The following is a 15,674-nucleotide window of genomic DNA, read 5'->3' as shown; positions in this document are numbered from 1 at the left end:
TGTTTGGAGGGCTAGGACTGTACCTTTGACCACAGATGGATGAAGCAGAGATGTCCTCCCTGGTGGCACTGCCAGTGTCTCAGAGGTTTCCCTCATCATGGCAGCCCTGAAATTCCCACTGTGTGCTGTACCAGCACTGACACTGCAAAGAGTCAGTCAAAAACACAGAATAAGGTGAAAAGATTCAGAGTACCATCTGCAAAATGCATCAAATACCAGACTGAAAGCTGTTCTTTTTTTTGTTGGCTCCTTTTCTTCAACTGAGCTGGTTACACTGAAAGGGAAGGATTTTTACAAATAGTAGATCCAAAGGCTCACTGACCTGGAAAACAGGGTAGCATACTGTTCATTTCCTAGCTGTTAGTAACACTTTATTAAAAAGTGAAAGCAAAATAACCTATTACATATATTGGTATTCAATTAAAATATGTTATCTTTTAAGAAACCCAGTATTTTTATAGAAGTGTTTAAGAATATAAGTATCTTTAAAATATATAACTACACTTTGTTTTACATTTTGTTTCTGTTTTATTAGTCTATTAATAAGGCTATGGAGAAAGACCATGAAGAATATAACATTGGTGTCCTTGATATTTATGGCTTTGAAATATTCCAGGTAAGGCAATGCAATACTTGGTGTTTGAGCAGATCTGACTGAGCTGAGGTTTTTTGTAAGTTAGAGGGGGAAAAAATCCAAACCAGAAAAAAAACTCAAACACATCCTGTGGCCAGAATAAAAGCAAAAAAAAATCCCAACCGAGCTTCCTGGACATTGCGATCTCACTGGTAATGTCTCACTTAATAAACATAAAGTATTGAAGGAACTTCAAAGAAACGGGGTCATTGATCTTAAAAGAAAGATCTGAGATTCCACAAAATGTCTATAAAGTCAGCAACCCATCTATCACTGACAGTGTTTCTTTGAAGCTTATTGCCAGCATGAGAACTAAAAATTATTGTATATAAGGCAGGAGACTAATTTTTAAATTGTTTCCTTTTCTACAGAAAAATGGTTTTGAACAGTTCTGCATCAACTTTGTTAATGAAAAACTGCAGCAGATTTTTATTGAACTGACGCTGAAGGCAGAGCAGGTAACCAGACATTTACTATTTTTGAATTCATAAATGAGCTATTACTTTTTCAATTGTTGGAAAAATTGAGGTTTCATCATCTGTTAACAGTAAAATCTGCCCTGTTAAGGAAGACAAAGGAATAAAAAATAACCTTTGTTGTTGGCTGACCCTAAAACTATGAACCACATCAGCTGCAGACATTTGTTGTGTGACAGAGTGGTACAGAAGTGAGTCCACCACACGGTGTGCTCATGCAGTCATATGACTGCCCAGGCTTGCTGCAGAGTCTGACTCACTGACAGAGATGGAAAACTGCAGCTTGGCTCCATCCCTGTGCTTTCCTTGAACATGACACACAGTTAACTGGGAATACTTTTCTAATTAACTCCACACCTTTTCTATTTTTTTAGATATATATATGAATGAAATAGATTGCAAACAAATGCAAAAATACTTGTGAGAGTATTTGCAGTTCTCTGCTCATGATCTTACTGCAAAATCTCACTTTACATGAGGGTGAGCTCCTGCCTGGGAGGGCAGGCAGAACACAGCTGAGACAGGGCCACTGTGGTGAGCTCAGGGCTGGCACCAGCTCTGGGCCAGGGTTTTCAGGAATGCACGCACACAATTGCCCTTGTATGGAATTACCCAGTCATTGCAGTGACCTGCAAAGGGTGCAGCTGAACTCGGATATATGCAGCTGACAGGTCAATTTAATGGGATTTTAGTGTGAGTTCTTGCCCAGTAACTCTCTAGATGTGTTTGTGGTTATGGTAATTGCATCCAGAAATAACAAGCTGAGCTGTGTCTCCGTTCCACGTGCCTTTCTAAATGCGTTGTTTTGGGGGTCTGATCCTCAACGTGCCTGCCACAGTCGGAATTTTTAGAATCCATCAGGATGTGGAGGCTTAGGTACACTGTCAAGATACTGTTAAAGTAGCTTTGTTACTATTTGCAAAGTGCTTTGACAATAAATGCACTGTAGAAGTATTCCTGATCTTGTCAGTGAAGGGCTATGAATGACAAAGGAATGTGTGGGGAGAAGAGTGGGATTCCAATTCATCTTTTAGGCAGCAGAGAGCTGGATTTAACCATCATTAGGGTCATTTCTCCCACCTCCACCCAATCATACATTTGGCAAGTCTCCCTGAACATGAGTAGTGCAGAGTTTGTGTCTGTGGAGTGTGTTGTAAATCTAGTGCTACATCTGCAGTGCAAAGGAATATTTGCATCTTTCTTTTTACTTAACAGGAGGAATATGTGCAAGAAGGAATTAGATGGACACCAATAGAATACTTTAACAACAAAGTAGTGTGTGACCTTATAGAGAACAAAGTGGTAAGTATTTCGAGCAAACAGGTGGAAAAAACAACAAGATTTTTTCACTAAAATATTTGGGCAACTGCTTTGCTGTCAAGAAGGTTCATAGGAAAAATGCAAATACTGTTCAGTTACTGAGTCATACTATGTCTATATATAAATCTTACATAAGATGTCTTATAAGAGCTCTAAGATATATGTCATCTAAGATACCATCCAAAAAGAGAACTACATGATTGATGTGTGACTAAAAAATACAATGATGGAAAATAAAATTTTATCTACCTGAATTTATCATGAACTTTCTGACATACTGTACATCAGACGATGCTTTTCTGTGTGCCTGGGAGATGTATTTCAGTTTGGGGAAGCTACAACACCACCTTCCTTTGAGGTACTGTTGCAAATTAATCAGAAACAAGTGAAGAGAAAGTATTGTGCATAAAAGAAGTTTTGTGTCTTTGCTCCACAGAATGTTCTGCAGTTTCAAGTCTTTATGGTCTAATTTGGGGTGATAACAAATGTTGAGTTGTCCTTTAGGACAGAAGTAGGTTGTTTTTCAGCTAGTTCTTTATCCTCATGTGGACCAGAGCAGTAGTTCAAATACTGTAGTGAGTTGTGCTTAAATGCACATCAGATTTTGCCCATTTCCTCTCTGTATCAGGATAACTAGGAAGAAGATAAGATTTCTGTCACAATAACAGATATTGAGCTCTTAAGTTTGTCAAACTACAGCATGTGAACTTAAATACTTTTCTGAGAAATTTTTTTATTTCTTGGTGGAATGAGAAAAAAGCTTAAAACAAATATTGATGGTTTTGTTTTGTTTTGTTTTTTTCAACAGTAATCACTGTTTTCCCCATTATTTCCCACTGTCACTATCATTACATGAAGTGGGATCTCTCCTTAAACTCTTTATGTAAAAATTAATCTCTGCCAATTGGAGGGAAATTCTTCCTGTCTCTGCTCTGGTGGTTTTGTAGCAAAGATAGTTTTGTGTTTGAGGGGGGGGAAAAACTGGCATCATAATTTTTTTGCCCTCCTCACTTCTGCTGCTGTTCTTGTTCTGCAATCTTCTAGAATCCCCCAGGGATTATGAGCATTTTGGATGACGTGTGTGCCACGATGCACGCGGTGGGAGAAGGGGCTGACCAGACACTGCTCCAGAAACTCCAGATGCAGATTGGGACTCATGAACATTTCAACAGCTGGAACCAGGGATTTATCATTCATCATTATGCTGGAAAGGTAACGTGGAAAATCATCACTGAATTCTCTGTGATGTATTTATGAAGAAAAAGAACAGTAATGAAAGGAAGGGGGAAGCCCTATAAAGAGCTGGTTTGATATAAAATAACCAGATTATCTCAGGAGACAGTGTCCTTTCACAGTGTAGGGAGCTTAGGACAAATATGCCCCAATGTGTGTCCCTTGCTGAGGAGAGACGAGTCTGGGCCTTGCTGCTATCAAACTTACTAACCAGAACTTAATATTAAATGTAACAAATAAGTGCCCCCAGACTTTTAGTAATTGTAATCTTAACTGCTTGTTATAGTAGCAGTAAATTTAAAGCATTCAGATATAAAAATGACACTATGGGGATGATATACCAATAAAACTGGGAGTATAACATGCAGTTCTGTCTTCTTTGGGTTTGTTTCTCAGACTAGTCATGGTTTCCTGCAGTTATAGTTAATAACAGTAAATCCTTACTAAGCAAAAACTTCAGTAAAATTCAGTATTAAATTCACTCGTGTCATATTCCATTCACTAGCTCCATAAGTCTTTTTAAATTTGAATTTAAACTGAATTTAAATATAAGGATGAAGCTCCTTTATGTTTGTTGTGAAAGAGTTTAATAATACATGCAGGGATTTGGTGCTCATTGTAGTATCTAGGTTTGACCAGACTAACCAAAAAGTTCAGAACAGCTACTGATGAGGACAGAATTTAAATTTTCTTTAATTATTGGGTTCTCAACTTACCACAAACAATCAATTTCCACCTTGGCCCAGGTATCTTATGATATGGATGGATTCTGCGAGAGAAATCGGGATGTTCTTTTCATGGACTTGATTGAACTCATGCAGAGCAGTGATTTGTACGTAAGCAAAACTTGCTTAAAGCTAGGAATGACTCTTAGTTCAGATGGATGCAGAGGGCCTGGCTTCTCTACTTTGCAACTTGTGAACTCATTTGTATAAAAGTGGGAATAAATCACAACTTGCATTATATTGACCTTTATTTTCTACAAATTGGAGTAAGTGAGGCACTGCAGTATTGGAATCCAGTGCTGTAATGGCAGCATTTGTTTTGGCCTCAAACAAGGCCATCAGTGCTTTGGCATCCTCTCAAACAGGCACTGCTTTGACAAAAAAAGTAACATTTTTTTGTTATGTATTTTATTAATTGATGATTGCTCTTTAAGAAGTGTGCATTTCTTCAAGTCTTGTAGAAGTCTGGTATCATGTCTGCCAATGCTCACTAAAATAGCAAGGGATCTCTGTGAGGAATGAGGCTCGTGGAAAATACTAATCTTAAAATAGATTTGACATAACTCTAGATTAATAGAAATAGCTATTTATATTCTGCTCAACTACCCACTTTTACAGCACATTCCTTGACATGCCTGCATTGCATTGTCTTTCCATGCCAACCCTGTTTTATAAATTCTTTCCTAGGCCTTTTATAAAGGCTCTGTTTCCTGAAAATCTTCAAGTGGACAAGAAGGGCCGTCCTACCACCGCGGGCAGCAAGATCAAAGTATGTCTAGTTTTGCAGTGAAAGTGTGGGTGCACGTGGTTTTGTGTTTGTGTATGAACATCTAAATAGATTTTAAAATAAGTCTTCTCTGGTTTTTACTGTCCAGACATTTTTAAAGATAGGCATCAGGAGGATCTCGATGCAAAGTGATGCATTGGTTCAGCTGTTAGACTTGTGTGTTGTCCAGCATCCAGCGTTCATTAAATGTTGTGTTCAGCTGCATTCCACGGCAGTGGGTTTTGCAAACGAGCAGTTGATGGTACTTGCATGTGCATAATGAATGAGCTGCTTCACTCAGCCACTTGATGTCCCACAATTAACTACAGATAACTGGTCTCTTTAAAGTGCAGAAATGCAGCCCAACGCCAACTGAGGTCAATACAAGTCTTTCTACTGGCCACAGTGTGCCTTGAATAAGGCAGCAAGTGTTAGAAGGCTTTGTCTTAGAAGTCTCTTTGGAGACTGATTGTAAAATACACACTTAGATTACACATTGCTTTGGAGATCAATATTTTATCAGCCTCTTTCCTCATATTTCACCCTGACAGTCAGGTTCACTTCATGCATTCCTTGTCACTCCTTATTTTTATATAGTAGTTTAAATACTTTACATAGCTGGAGGTAATGATGCCTTCTCTTTTCTAAGCTTTTCATGAGGTGCATATTATTTCAAGACACTTTGGTTGTTCTGGAGAAAGACCAAAGTCAGCTGGATCTAGTCAATGGAATCATCCAGTCAGATGGTTGATAATTTTAGAATTCTCTCGGGATTTATAGCCTATTCATAGCTCAGATCCTATTGTTTTTCTTCTCTTTTACAGAAACAAGCCAACGACCTTGTAGGCACCCTGATGAAGTGCACACCCCATTACATCCGCTGCATCAAACCAAATGAAACAAAGAAGTCTCGAGACTGGGAGGAGAGCAGGTATGGATAATCAGAATATGTGATGGGAACCACTCTAAAGAAGCCACAAAAATTCATAATTTCTAATCACAGCCTACAAACAGAACTAGATTCTCTAAATCTGGCATGACTCCTCCTGAAGTTTAAAGATAAGGGATGGTCACTTGGTCTAAATCAGCAGTTAGTGTATGCAGTTTTTAGCTTTTTTCCTGTCAGTTATGAATAATCAACATTTGCATGAGTACCAGTATATTAGTATATTAAAGACTCAGTTTTCCATGTAGAATTTGCACACCAAATGCATTATACGTATCTTCTAACTTTTGCTACTTTTTAAATTTAAAACCAACTTCTGTTAAGAAGCTAAAAAGCCAGTAGGATTTCTATATCTACTTTTATGTATCAATCTTACCAGAAAGTGCCTATAACCAACAATGTAGAAGGTTCCTGTTTTACTTCTTGACTTTTAAGTTTAATTGACCAACTCTTTAAAGAGAATTCACTGGAATATTGTATCAGGTGATTATATAGATATTAAATAGATGTCTAAATCATCAGTTTGGTTTATCACATCTTACCTGAAAAAAGATGCTGTTCTCTTTTGCACTGAGGTAGGTGCTCAGTAGAGTGTGTTTTCTATGTGAGGGCCTAATGTAGATAACATTTATTACTATATACCACGTACTTTTGGTAGTGGTAAAGTTGCTGTTGAAGCAAGTGGTTATTTCTGTCACAGTGAAACAGGTTGCAAGGCCTGATAAAAAGCATTCTTGAGAACCCCCCAGCAGAATTCCCTTCCTGCCCTTTGGCATGCAGACTGGCACAGTCACATGCAGATGGAGAGCACTTACAGAAGCTATTGGGTCTGCCCTTCAAAATGTCACTGAGGGCTTGGCAGGAAATGGAGACCCTTTTTCTGTAGCTTTTCCACCCCTGAAAATCCTACTGTGCAAGGCTTAATTTTCCACTGACACTGGGGACTAAAGAAGGGGAAAGAAAGTGATCCTGGGAAAAGTGTTTATAAAACTTTTAACTTTAAGTTGAGGGGCTTTTAAAATCAATCGTTTAGGTATTTGGAAACAGGCCTGTTATTGTGGAAGGTGTTGCTGGGAAACCAAGGAAACAAACAAATAAAATCCTAGTCCTGAGAAAAGGGCAGCTTTCAGGAAACCCCTTTTGGAGCAAAAATGGGCAAGATTTCTTCTTGTTTTCCCATAATGAGGATGGTGTGTTATCAGTAGCTGCTGTATTTGCCAAGTGAATTACAAAGGATTGTGTACTATCAAACTGAGACAAAAATGGAAGTGCTGCTTATAATGGTAATGCTTCATCCCCGTTTAAAACTCCTAACATTCCCTCTCATTTCAATCTGTGATTGCCCACCTATTGTAGTAGGACTTCAGTGTGGCAATTAGGGACAGGTCTGGGGAAAAGAAATTTATATGCATATGACAGTTCAAAGTTCAGCTTAATTTTGTTGTTTCTCGATCTTACTGTGAGAGGGAAATACAAACCATAACTGAGTTTATGTGATATTGTGCTGAATGGTTGATTAAAGTTTTTTTTCTTCGTTTTCTGCTGTGATCACATAATGCTGCATCATACCCCATGGCTGATGTGATGGGAATAGTAATTTGCTTATTAGTAGCAGGTTACTAGACCGTGAAAACGTTACTGAAAAAGGAAAAAACCCTCTCACAAAGCCTGTCTTACTTCATGCTCCCAGAAGCCATGTAACTGCAGCTTTCTGCTGCTGTTGAATAACTTTAAAATATTTAGCACTGAAACATAGGCCTTGTGTAATATCTAAACCTTGTATAATACCTTAGTTATTCCAGAAATTGGGGTGTTCTTGAAATGTGTTTTTGTTCAGGTCCTGGCACAGCCACTTGGACTTGTATTCAAAACTGCTGCATTAGCTGAATTCCCAGACCCTGACCTGCTTGAGGTTGCTGCCTGGAGGGAGATTTTCAGTGTGCCTTTTCTCAGAAAGGAAGGGAAAAACAGAAAAATGTCTCAAATTCTCTGGTGCTGGACTCTAATACTGGCAGGACAGTAAGAAAATAGGAGTAGTACTGTTGCTCCAGTGCATTATTCCAGATGTGAACAGGAGGGAAAGCTATAAACAGGAAAATATATTTTTGTCCACCAACTTTCTACTGTACCAGAATTCTTGGAGTGGGTACAAATATGCTTTATTCCTTGAACACAGCAAGATTAAAATGTTTAGTATTCTTTATTGTAAGCTAAAAGAGCAGTATCACTCATCATTTAGTAAAACACCTCTCAAAAGCATTCTTCAAAAAGAAGAAATAACAGAAGGGATTTTGTCATTTGTGTAGCAAGGGATTTCAAAAGATTTTTCCCTTCATACTATGAGTCATGTGAAAAAAATGTCCCAACAAAAAAAATATCAATGGGCAGTACATTTTATATTGAAATTTAATATTTCAAAATAGCTAGAGAAATAACATTGAATTAACTGAGAGTGTTTCAGGATTTGAAAAATTTTTTGTAAAATCGGAGAAATAGTAAGCAAACCAAAATTAACTGGCTTCTTACAGACTCACTTTTTAAATTATATGTAAAGAAATGTTCTTTTATATACTGTTTGTTGACCAGCCAAGCTTCAGCCAGCCTTGTGCCTGTCCTCAAATCCTTCTGTTGCAGCATGGTAAAATTAGGAGGAATTCTAGCTTTTCACCAATATACTGACCTGGCTTTCTTTCTGATTCTTTGTGAAGTGAAAGTTTGGCATCTGGGGCTTTTTTCCAGCCATCAGACTTGGTCCTGTCTCCAGAACAACCAAAAAAAATGCTGCTCTGTGCTACTGTTGCTGTTTGAGCTGTGTAAAGCATCGGTAAAACCTACAATAAAAGAACACAAAAGAGTTTCCCGGTCCCTTGGGAATTGTATAAGTAGTAGTTACTTGGCCTTTCATGGGTAATAGTATTAGCTAAGGAATTTGGACATTAATTACCTTGGAAATGGGATGCTAAACTAGGAAAAAATGCTAAGGTAAACCTGCTACCTGTATTTATTTCAGCACTGTGGTCTACCTGCCTTGAATATTTTTCCCACCATGCAGTGTACATGGTAATGTGGAAGAATAGATTCATGTACCTGTGCATGAATTTTAGCAATCAGTAGTCTTTAAGCATGATCCAGACTGTTAAGAATCTGCAGCCTCCATCCACGAGTAGGCTGAAATAAAATGGATGATAAACCTTGTGTTGTTTTTGTCCACAGAGTAAAACATCAAGTGGAATACTTGGGTCTGAAAGAAAATATTCGAGTAAGAAGAGCTGGTTATGCCTACAGGAGGGTTTTCAAGAAGTTCCTGCAGAGGTAGGGTAACATTCATTTAGAAGTACTGCTGTGCACTTGTTTATATGATGAGGAGGGAACCAAGAGGCTGCAAGTTTAGAAAGCTCATTTCCCAATTGCCCTTTTCTCCCCATTTGCCTTGCACAGTGATCTGGATTACACAGAGATCTGAAACTGTTTTAAAGCCTGGCTTTGTGTTTGTGAAAGTATTTTCATTTTTTTCTGTAAACTTGCCTAAGGCCCCAGTTCTTTTTGTAGTGCTGTGAGAGGATACCTCAGAGTTAAGGAGTTAAGGGAACTGCTGCAGTGCCTGAGATCTGCTAGCCTTTGTTTCAAATGTTACTGCTCTAGCTCTCCCAACTTTTCTCCCAATGACAGACAGAAGATAGGTAAAGAAATACATGCCTGCCATTCAACCATTGCAGTGTAAAGAGTAACTTCAGCTTAAATTGCTCATTATCCTTCCAGTGGTGTTCCAACAGCTGGGAATGGGTACAACTCAAACCACTGCAGCTGCTCTCTGAATGAATGAAAGCAAGTCAGAGCTCTGTAAGACCAGTCCTTTTTTCAGTGTCTTAGGACCAGCTGTTAAGATGATTAACTACCTCCACTAGCTAATGAAATCCTCTTAAATAAAAGCAGTTTCAAGATTTATACAACATTCAGCTTCTGGTTTTTAGAAACTTGAGACATACAGCTAATAAATGCCCAAACAGACATTATGTGACAAAACAGCTCTTGTTGAAAGTCTTTGAATTGCATTTGAGAATATAAAATAATACCCCAAACAGTATTTGCAAGGGGTGTAGTATAATTAGACAGCACAGAACAAAGCCATGAATAATAGTTCATGATAATACCAGAAATGTTCTAGTAATGTAATAATAGTCAGGCCTAAAATCTCTTCAAGTACGGACTCAATTTTCATTATGGAACAATTTGAAATTCCTTTTTCGTCACGATCTTCAAGCCCAGATGTATAAACATGATTATGCTTCAGGCTGTGTTACTTAACACAGACTGTTGCTGAGACAGAACAGCAGATTTATAATGAGTATTAAAATCCAGCCTCCCTAGCTGTTGAACACTGACTGTGAGGGCTGTGCTGGTCTAGCAATCTGCACAAAGGAAAGCTACGTGGTACTGCTGGATCCACTGAAACCATTCTTTGTGGAATTCATCCATTTGCTTCAAACTAATTAGCTGTGTTGAATTTAACACTGTGTTAGGAGTAAAACCCCTCCTGCTCCCTTTCCATGCCCAGTTCCCTAGGATGCAGAACAAGCTCTGTTGTGACCCCCTGAGTCAGTGTGAGTAACAGCGGGCAGAGCATGGGATGGCCAGGAAGTGCATGCTTGGACACTTGTTTTCCTTGGGCGTTCCTTGGCAGCTCCAGATAAGTGGAGATTTCTGGGCTGAATAGACTTTTATGTACAAAATTTACATTTGCATGCAAAAAGCCACAGTCTCTGAAAAGGCCTGTGTGTTCCAAGGCATAACCCATCTGAAAGCTGAGCTCTCTGCTCCCAGATTTAGACATGAGACCCAACTGCTTACTGTGAGTTTATAAGAGATAGTTTTGGAGGGCAGTCATGATTTGAAATTGTTTCAGGAGCATTTAAGAACACATTTGTGCTGAAATAAAGTGTAAGGTAAATTACACAAGCTTGAAAAACTGAGATGCCTGGATAGTGACCTGACCTGTTTGATGGGAAGCACAGGGAGATTGCAGTGGCATTGCTAAACAGCAGCCAACAGTGATAGAATTGTCACCGTGGCAGACTGTGAAATGCTTCACTGCTGCATGTTACAGAATAATCTGTTTCTTCTGCCCTGCAGACTTGCCACACCAGTAAAATGTATGAAGTTAATTTGATAAAAAAGGAGAATTTCAAATCTATTAATTTGTACCCAAGATCTTTACTTACATTAAAAGGTCTTAAGAGTTCAGGAGATGTAGGAGAGAATTTGTAACATGCTGAAATGTCATGTCACACTGTCTTGTGTGGAAGGTAGCAGTTTCAAACACCTTTATTAACCTCACTCCTTTATCTTCAGACTTCATTAGATCCACCTATATGCTGGTGGTACATGAAGAACCTGCAAAAGAGGTTAAATAAATGAGCTAGGACTTACTTTAAAGTACAACTCCTTACTGGGTTGCATCTGTTTATCCCATGATACTGATAAATTACATAAATATGTAAGTGTACACATTGTCTGTAAACATAGATTATGTTTATATAATATACAGTATAAATATAGCAGTGTATTAAATGAAATCCTATATTTGCTATATTTAAGGTGGTGTAAGAGCTAATTCATTATACCATCAAGCATAGTACCTGAGCATTTGTTAACTGATGGATTTGAACATGAGAACATTAGTGTTTTCAGTCCTACTGAATTATTCATCACTTATCATTCTCTTCTCATGTGCCCTCTATTCAGAGGTATTTGGGGTTTGTGATATATTTCTTTTTAACTGTTTGCTATTTTTCTTTCTATGGTATTGTTACTTAAGTTGCACGACACTGTCTCTGGTTCCTGGCTGGATAACATTTTAGATATTATGAGTAATCAACATTCCTGCAATGTATTTTCCAGCAAATCCTTGTGTGCTTTTTGAAAACATTTTATTAGGAGCTGTCTAAATTATCTTAAGAACTTGGAAGTAATAACAAACTAAACTCCATACCTTATCACTTTTTGTCATTTGTTGAATAGTTTTACTAATAAGCATGATTTAGTTTATATAACTTAAGTACACTAAAAGCATTAAAAAGAAATTGTCAAGAGTAAAGAACATAAAATATTTCAGGGAGAGATTTGTCACAACATATTTAGCTGTTCTCCAGTCTTCTTGTCACACGAGTCTAAATAGCTGCTGCTAAAGAAGTTACTTACCCATTGACACACTGAGGCAGCTAAAGCCCATCAAGTGCTCCTTTGGTGGGCAGTGGAACAAGGCAGCTTTGTAACTCCAGCCTGGCAGTTCCAAAAGCCCAAGTTAAGCCTGAAGAAGTGGGCAGTTTAAAAGGGGCTGAAACCTGGCATCTGCTTCATTCTCAGGGATTATAGAGAATACCATGAGAGACAAGGCTACTGCTTCTTTCTCTCAAATCCATGTTGTTATAGCACTTCCTGCTCCTTCCCTAGCCCTTTGTGTGGCAGTTCCCAGTGTTCCCTCCAGGGAGCTCCAACATCACTGTTGCCTCCCTCTTGCCCCAGAGGCCAAGCCAAAGGCTACCTGAGATAGAGCCAAGAGTGGCTCCTTGCTAAATGCAGCCCAGCTCCTGGACAGGTGGGTCAGGAGCACGAGCTGGTCTCTTGCTTAGAAACAGAAAAGACCTTTGCAACCAACAAGAGACTCAGAGGGCTTGAGTGAGAAATTGGCCACGTGCTTGGGAATGGCTGTAGAATGCCAAGGATGTAGGTACTCAAATCTGGACTGTACATGAATAACCTCACCCTGGGCTTCAGCAGATCACAGCAGAACTTCCTGCAATTGACTGCTGCAGTTACCAAACAGCAACACAGCAACTGGAAACCGAGACTCCAGGGCACTATTGTCCTTCTCATTGCAGTTATTTGGTCTCACTAAATAAGAAACATTTTAATACTCTGCATCTTGGCACACACCAAGCTCTGAGTCCTGCTCCAGTTGTTAACTCTCCCCCAGGGTAATGCTGACCCAGAGTCAGTGGTATCCTGCTGCTGTTGGATGCCAGGTCTTAATCTCTCCTCCCTGATGGTTCAGGTACGCCATTCTGACCAAAGCAACCTGGCCTTCTTGGAGAGGAGAAGAGAAACAAGGAGTCCTCCACCTGCTTCAGTCAGTCAACATGGATCCTGACCAGTACCAGCTTGGGAAATCCAAGGTCTTCATCAAAGCTCCAGAGTCTGTAAGTGTGGCAGAAAATGATTCTTTAAGTGTGGAACTGTTTTGCTGAAATAAAGTCCTGCCCACTCAGAAATGGAGGATGGGATCTGCTGAGGTGGGAGAAGCATAAAAGAGAAGCTGGGCAGGTCTGCCATTGACACTGTCCAGAGATTTGAGGCACTTTTACAACAGGTACAGTGCATGAGGCCACTGCATGACTGACACAAATACAAACAGCATTAAATGCATCAAGAAGAGGAGGTGGGATATGAAGATGCTTTGGTGGCAGGTTGCACAAAGTGACATCCAGTCTGTCATATGAAGAAATATCATGGCATGAAAACATCTGTGAACATTACCTGAGAAAATTGGTCCTTTTCTCAGTGCAAGAGCTACTGATGAAGGTAGAATGATCCCCAGTCAGTAAGGATATGTTGTGCAGCACTGAGTAAATCAATGTCCCAGAATGACTGCAACTTGAAATCCTGTTCTAAGAGAACATCAGGGAGGCATCATGGGGCTGTTTTGATCCTGTGGCTACTAAACTGCACAAAATCTGTTGGAAAAAAGTTTTCTTACATTGCTGTTCTAGAAAGTTGTTAAGGAAAATCTGTGCTCTACTCACCATCATTTATTCCTTATGCATCAGAAGCCATAGGGCTTAGTTTGTGCTTTAGCTGAAGTTACATTTTAAAATAGAAGCAGACCACTTCTATCATTTATCATTTTCTGTTCCAGGAATATATTTTTTGCTCTGCAGAGCAATAGTAATTCAGGCCATGACACTGCTGTGCCCAATCACACAGGAAGAAATTTGTTAAAAGAAAAAAGATAATGCTTCTCCAAGTCATTATAGACATTGTGTTCTTCCTACCATAAATAGGGTAAGATATTGTTCAGGAATAATGGGACTTTACATTCCTGCCATCTGAGAGACATGTTTATACACTTGGCATACAGTGCTCAAGATGTAGGTTATTAGAATACTTAGGTGCATGTTGATATAAATAATATAAACAATTAAGGGAAGAAACCAAAATAATTTTTGTGTGATGGCTGCATTCTTGAACTGTGCTGCTTCATGGATAAACAAATACAAAATTTTAAAGTAGCATTGCTTGCAGTTTTATGTAACAAATCATACAAGGCACTATCTGTCTTTCCTGAAATGCCCCTTATAAGAGCACAGATTTTTAGCAGCTGCATCTTCACAAATGGGGTGAGTCTTATTCCTGTTTTTTTCAGAGAAAGAAATGAAATAATTTCCTGGTTTCTGTCTTCTGTTTAATAGTGGCACGTGCTCCCATGGGATTGATGGATCTAGTTCCCCTTTGCTCTGAAGTGGCCAAAAAGTTAATATTCTGTACCCCAGCATCATATGCTGCCAGGTTGTTCTCTAGAGGAAGACGTTTTTATCCAGTGGATGTCTCTTCCCATCCTAATGCATGTTGTTAATACTAAGCCCTGGTTCCATGTATATGTCATTTAATGGTGGATCTGTGAGTTTTCCTGAAGGGCAGTTCTGTAGGTTAGGAAAACCTGATGTTGACTGGAAATAGTATAATTTTTTGGGTTGTGTTTCGAATTTAATTTAACTTAATGCTTCCAATTACTGTGTGTTTTCTTAAATTTTTTTTAAATGCCATGAAATCTGTTTTTAAACAAGTGCTAAAAGTACTTTTTCGTTTTAAGTTGAAAATGTTTTTTGTGAGCTGAATATTCTCAAGTTTGATTTATATCTTTTATTAAGAGAGACAGTCATCTTTCGTCTTATATTACTAAAGTATTGGCTAGGGTTATATTGCTTTTGAGAAAAATAATCTTTTAGATGGCAAATGAAATTTTTTCTTTCTACTACCAAAAAGAGCACCTGTTGTGGTTAATCAGATGAAAAATACTTGATTTTCTCAGGAGTGCAAGAGGAGGCTTTATAACACATATTTTAGGGAAGAGTTTCTGTAGTATTTTTATTTTTATAGCTTAAGAACTGGATTTCAGCTCAGTGATCGAGTGGAACTTCCTTAATGGTGACCTTCAGCTGCAGGTGATAGATTATTTTGCGCTGAGATTTTACAATTAACATTGTTGGTAGAGAAGTAAATGGTGAGTGTTCATGAGAGACAACATCAATATTGTTCCTGTAACCTGAATTACACGAGGGTTGGTTACAGCCCTGCTGAGGCTGAGGGTGTTTTTGCATCAGGAGCACTCGTGGCTGTGTCTGAAACCCTACCCAGTGCTTGTGCTCCTGAGGAGATTTCTTCTTTTTAATAAGTTTGCTGTAGATGGAGAATTGCCAATGGTGAAATAAGGTTTTATGGGTGGCAGAAAGGAGGCTTCATTATTTACATTTCCATCACACACCTGAATAAATAACTCTGTACAGAGCAAGCGAGTTCT

At 38.7% G+C, this 15,674-nt stretch overlaps 1 protein-coding gene across 3 annotated transcripts in view; it reads left to right on the top strand.

The window, feature by feature from the left end:
- The window catches only part of MYO1E (myosin IE), a 110,916-nt gene that overhangs the window by 81,490 nt on the left and 13,752 nt on the right, over nt 1-15,674 (top strand). For all 3 annotated transcript variants that reach the window (XR_001920282.2, XM_018069830.2, XM_018069831.2), the window contains exons 11-19: nt 536-616; nt 1,006-1,092; nt 2,326-2,412; nt 3,475-3,642; nt 4,410-4,495; nt 5,076-5,157; nt 5,979-6,085; nt 9,314-9,412; nt 13,152-13,296. Coding sequence is in view for 2 of the 3 variants with exons in the window: in XM_018069830.2 (XP_017925319.2) it covers nt 536-616; nt 1,006-1,092; nt 2,326-2,412; nt 3,475-3,642; nt 4,410-4,495; nt 5,076-5,157; nt 5,979-6,085; nt 9,314-9,412; nt 13,152-13,296 (942 nt within the window). In the remaining variant the exon portion in view is untranslated. The remainder of the gene's footprint in view (nt 1-535; nt 617-1,005; nt 1,093-2,325; nt 2,413-3,474; nt 3,643-4,409; nt 4,496-5,075; nt 5,158-5,978; nt 6,086-9,313; nt 9,413-13,151; nt 13,297-15,674) is intronic.

This window comes from Manacus vitellinus, unplaced genomic scaffold (assembly GCF_001715985.3).
Source record: "Manacus vitellinus isolate BGI_N305 unplaced genomic scaffold, ASM171598v3 scaffold_16_pilon, whole genome shotgun sequence".
In the NCBI taxonomy this organism is placed as follows: domain Eukaryota; kingdom Metazoa; phylum Chordata; class Aves; order Passeriformes; family Pipridae; genus Manacus; species Manacus vitellinus.
The sequence above is the reverse complement of the archived record's forward strand: the minus strand, read 5'-3'. Positions and strand labels throughout refer to the sequence as shown.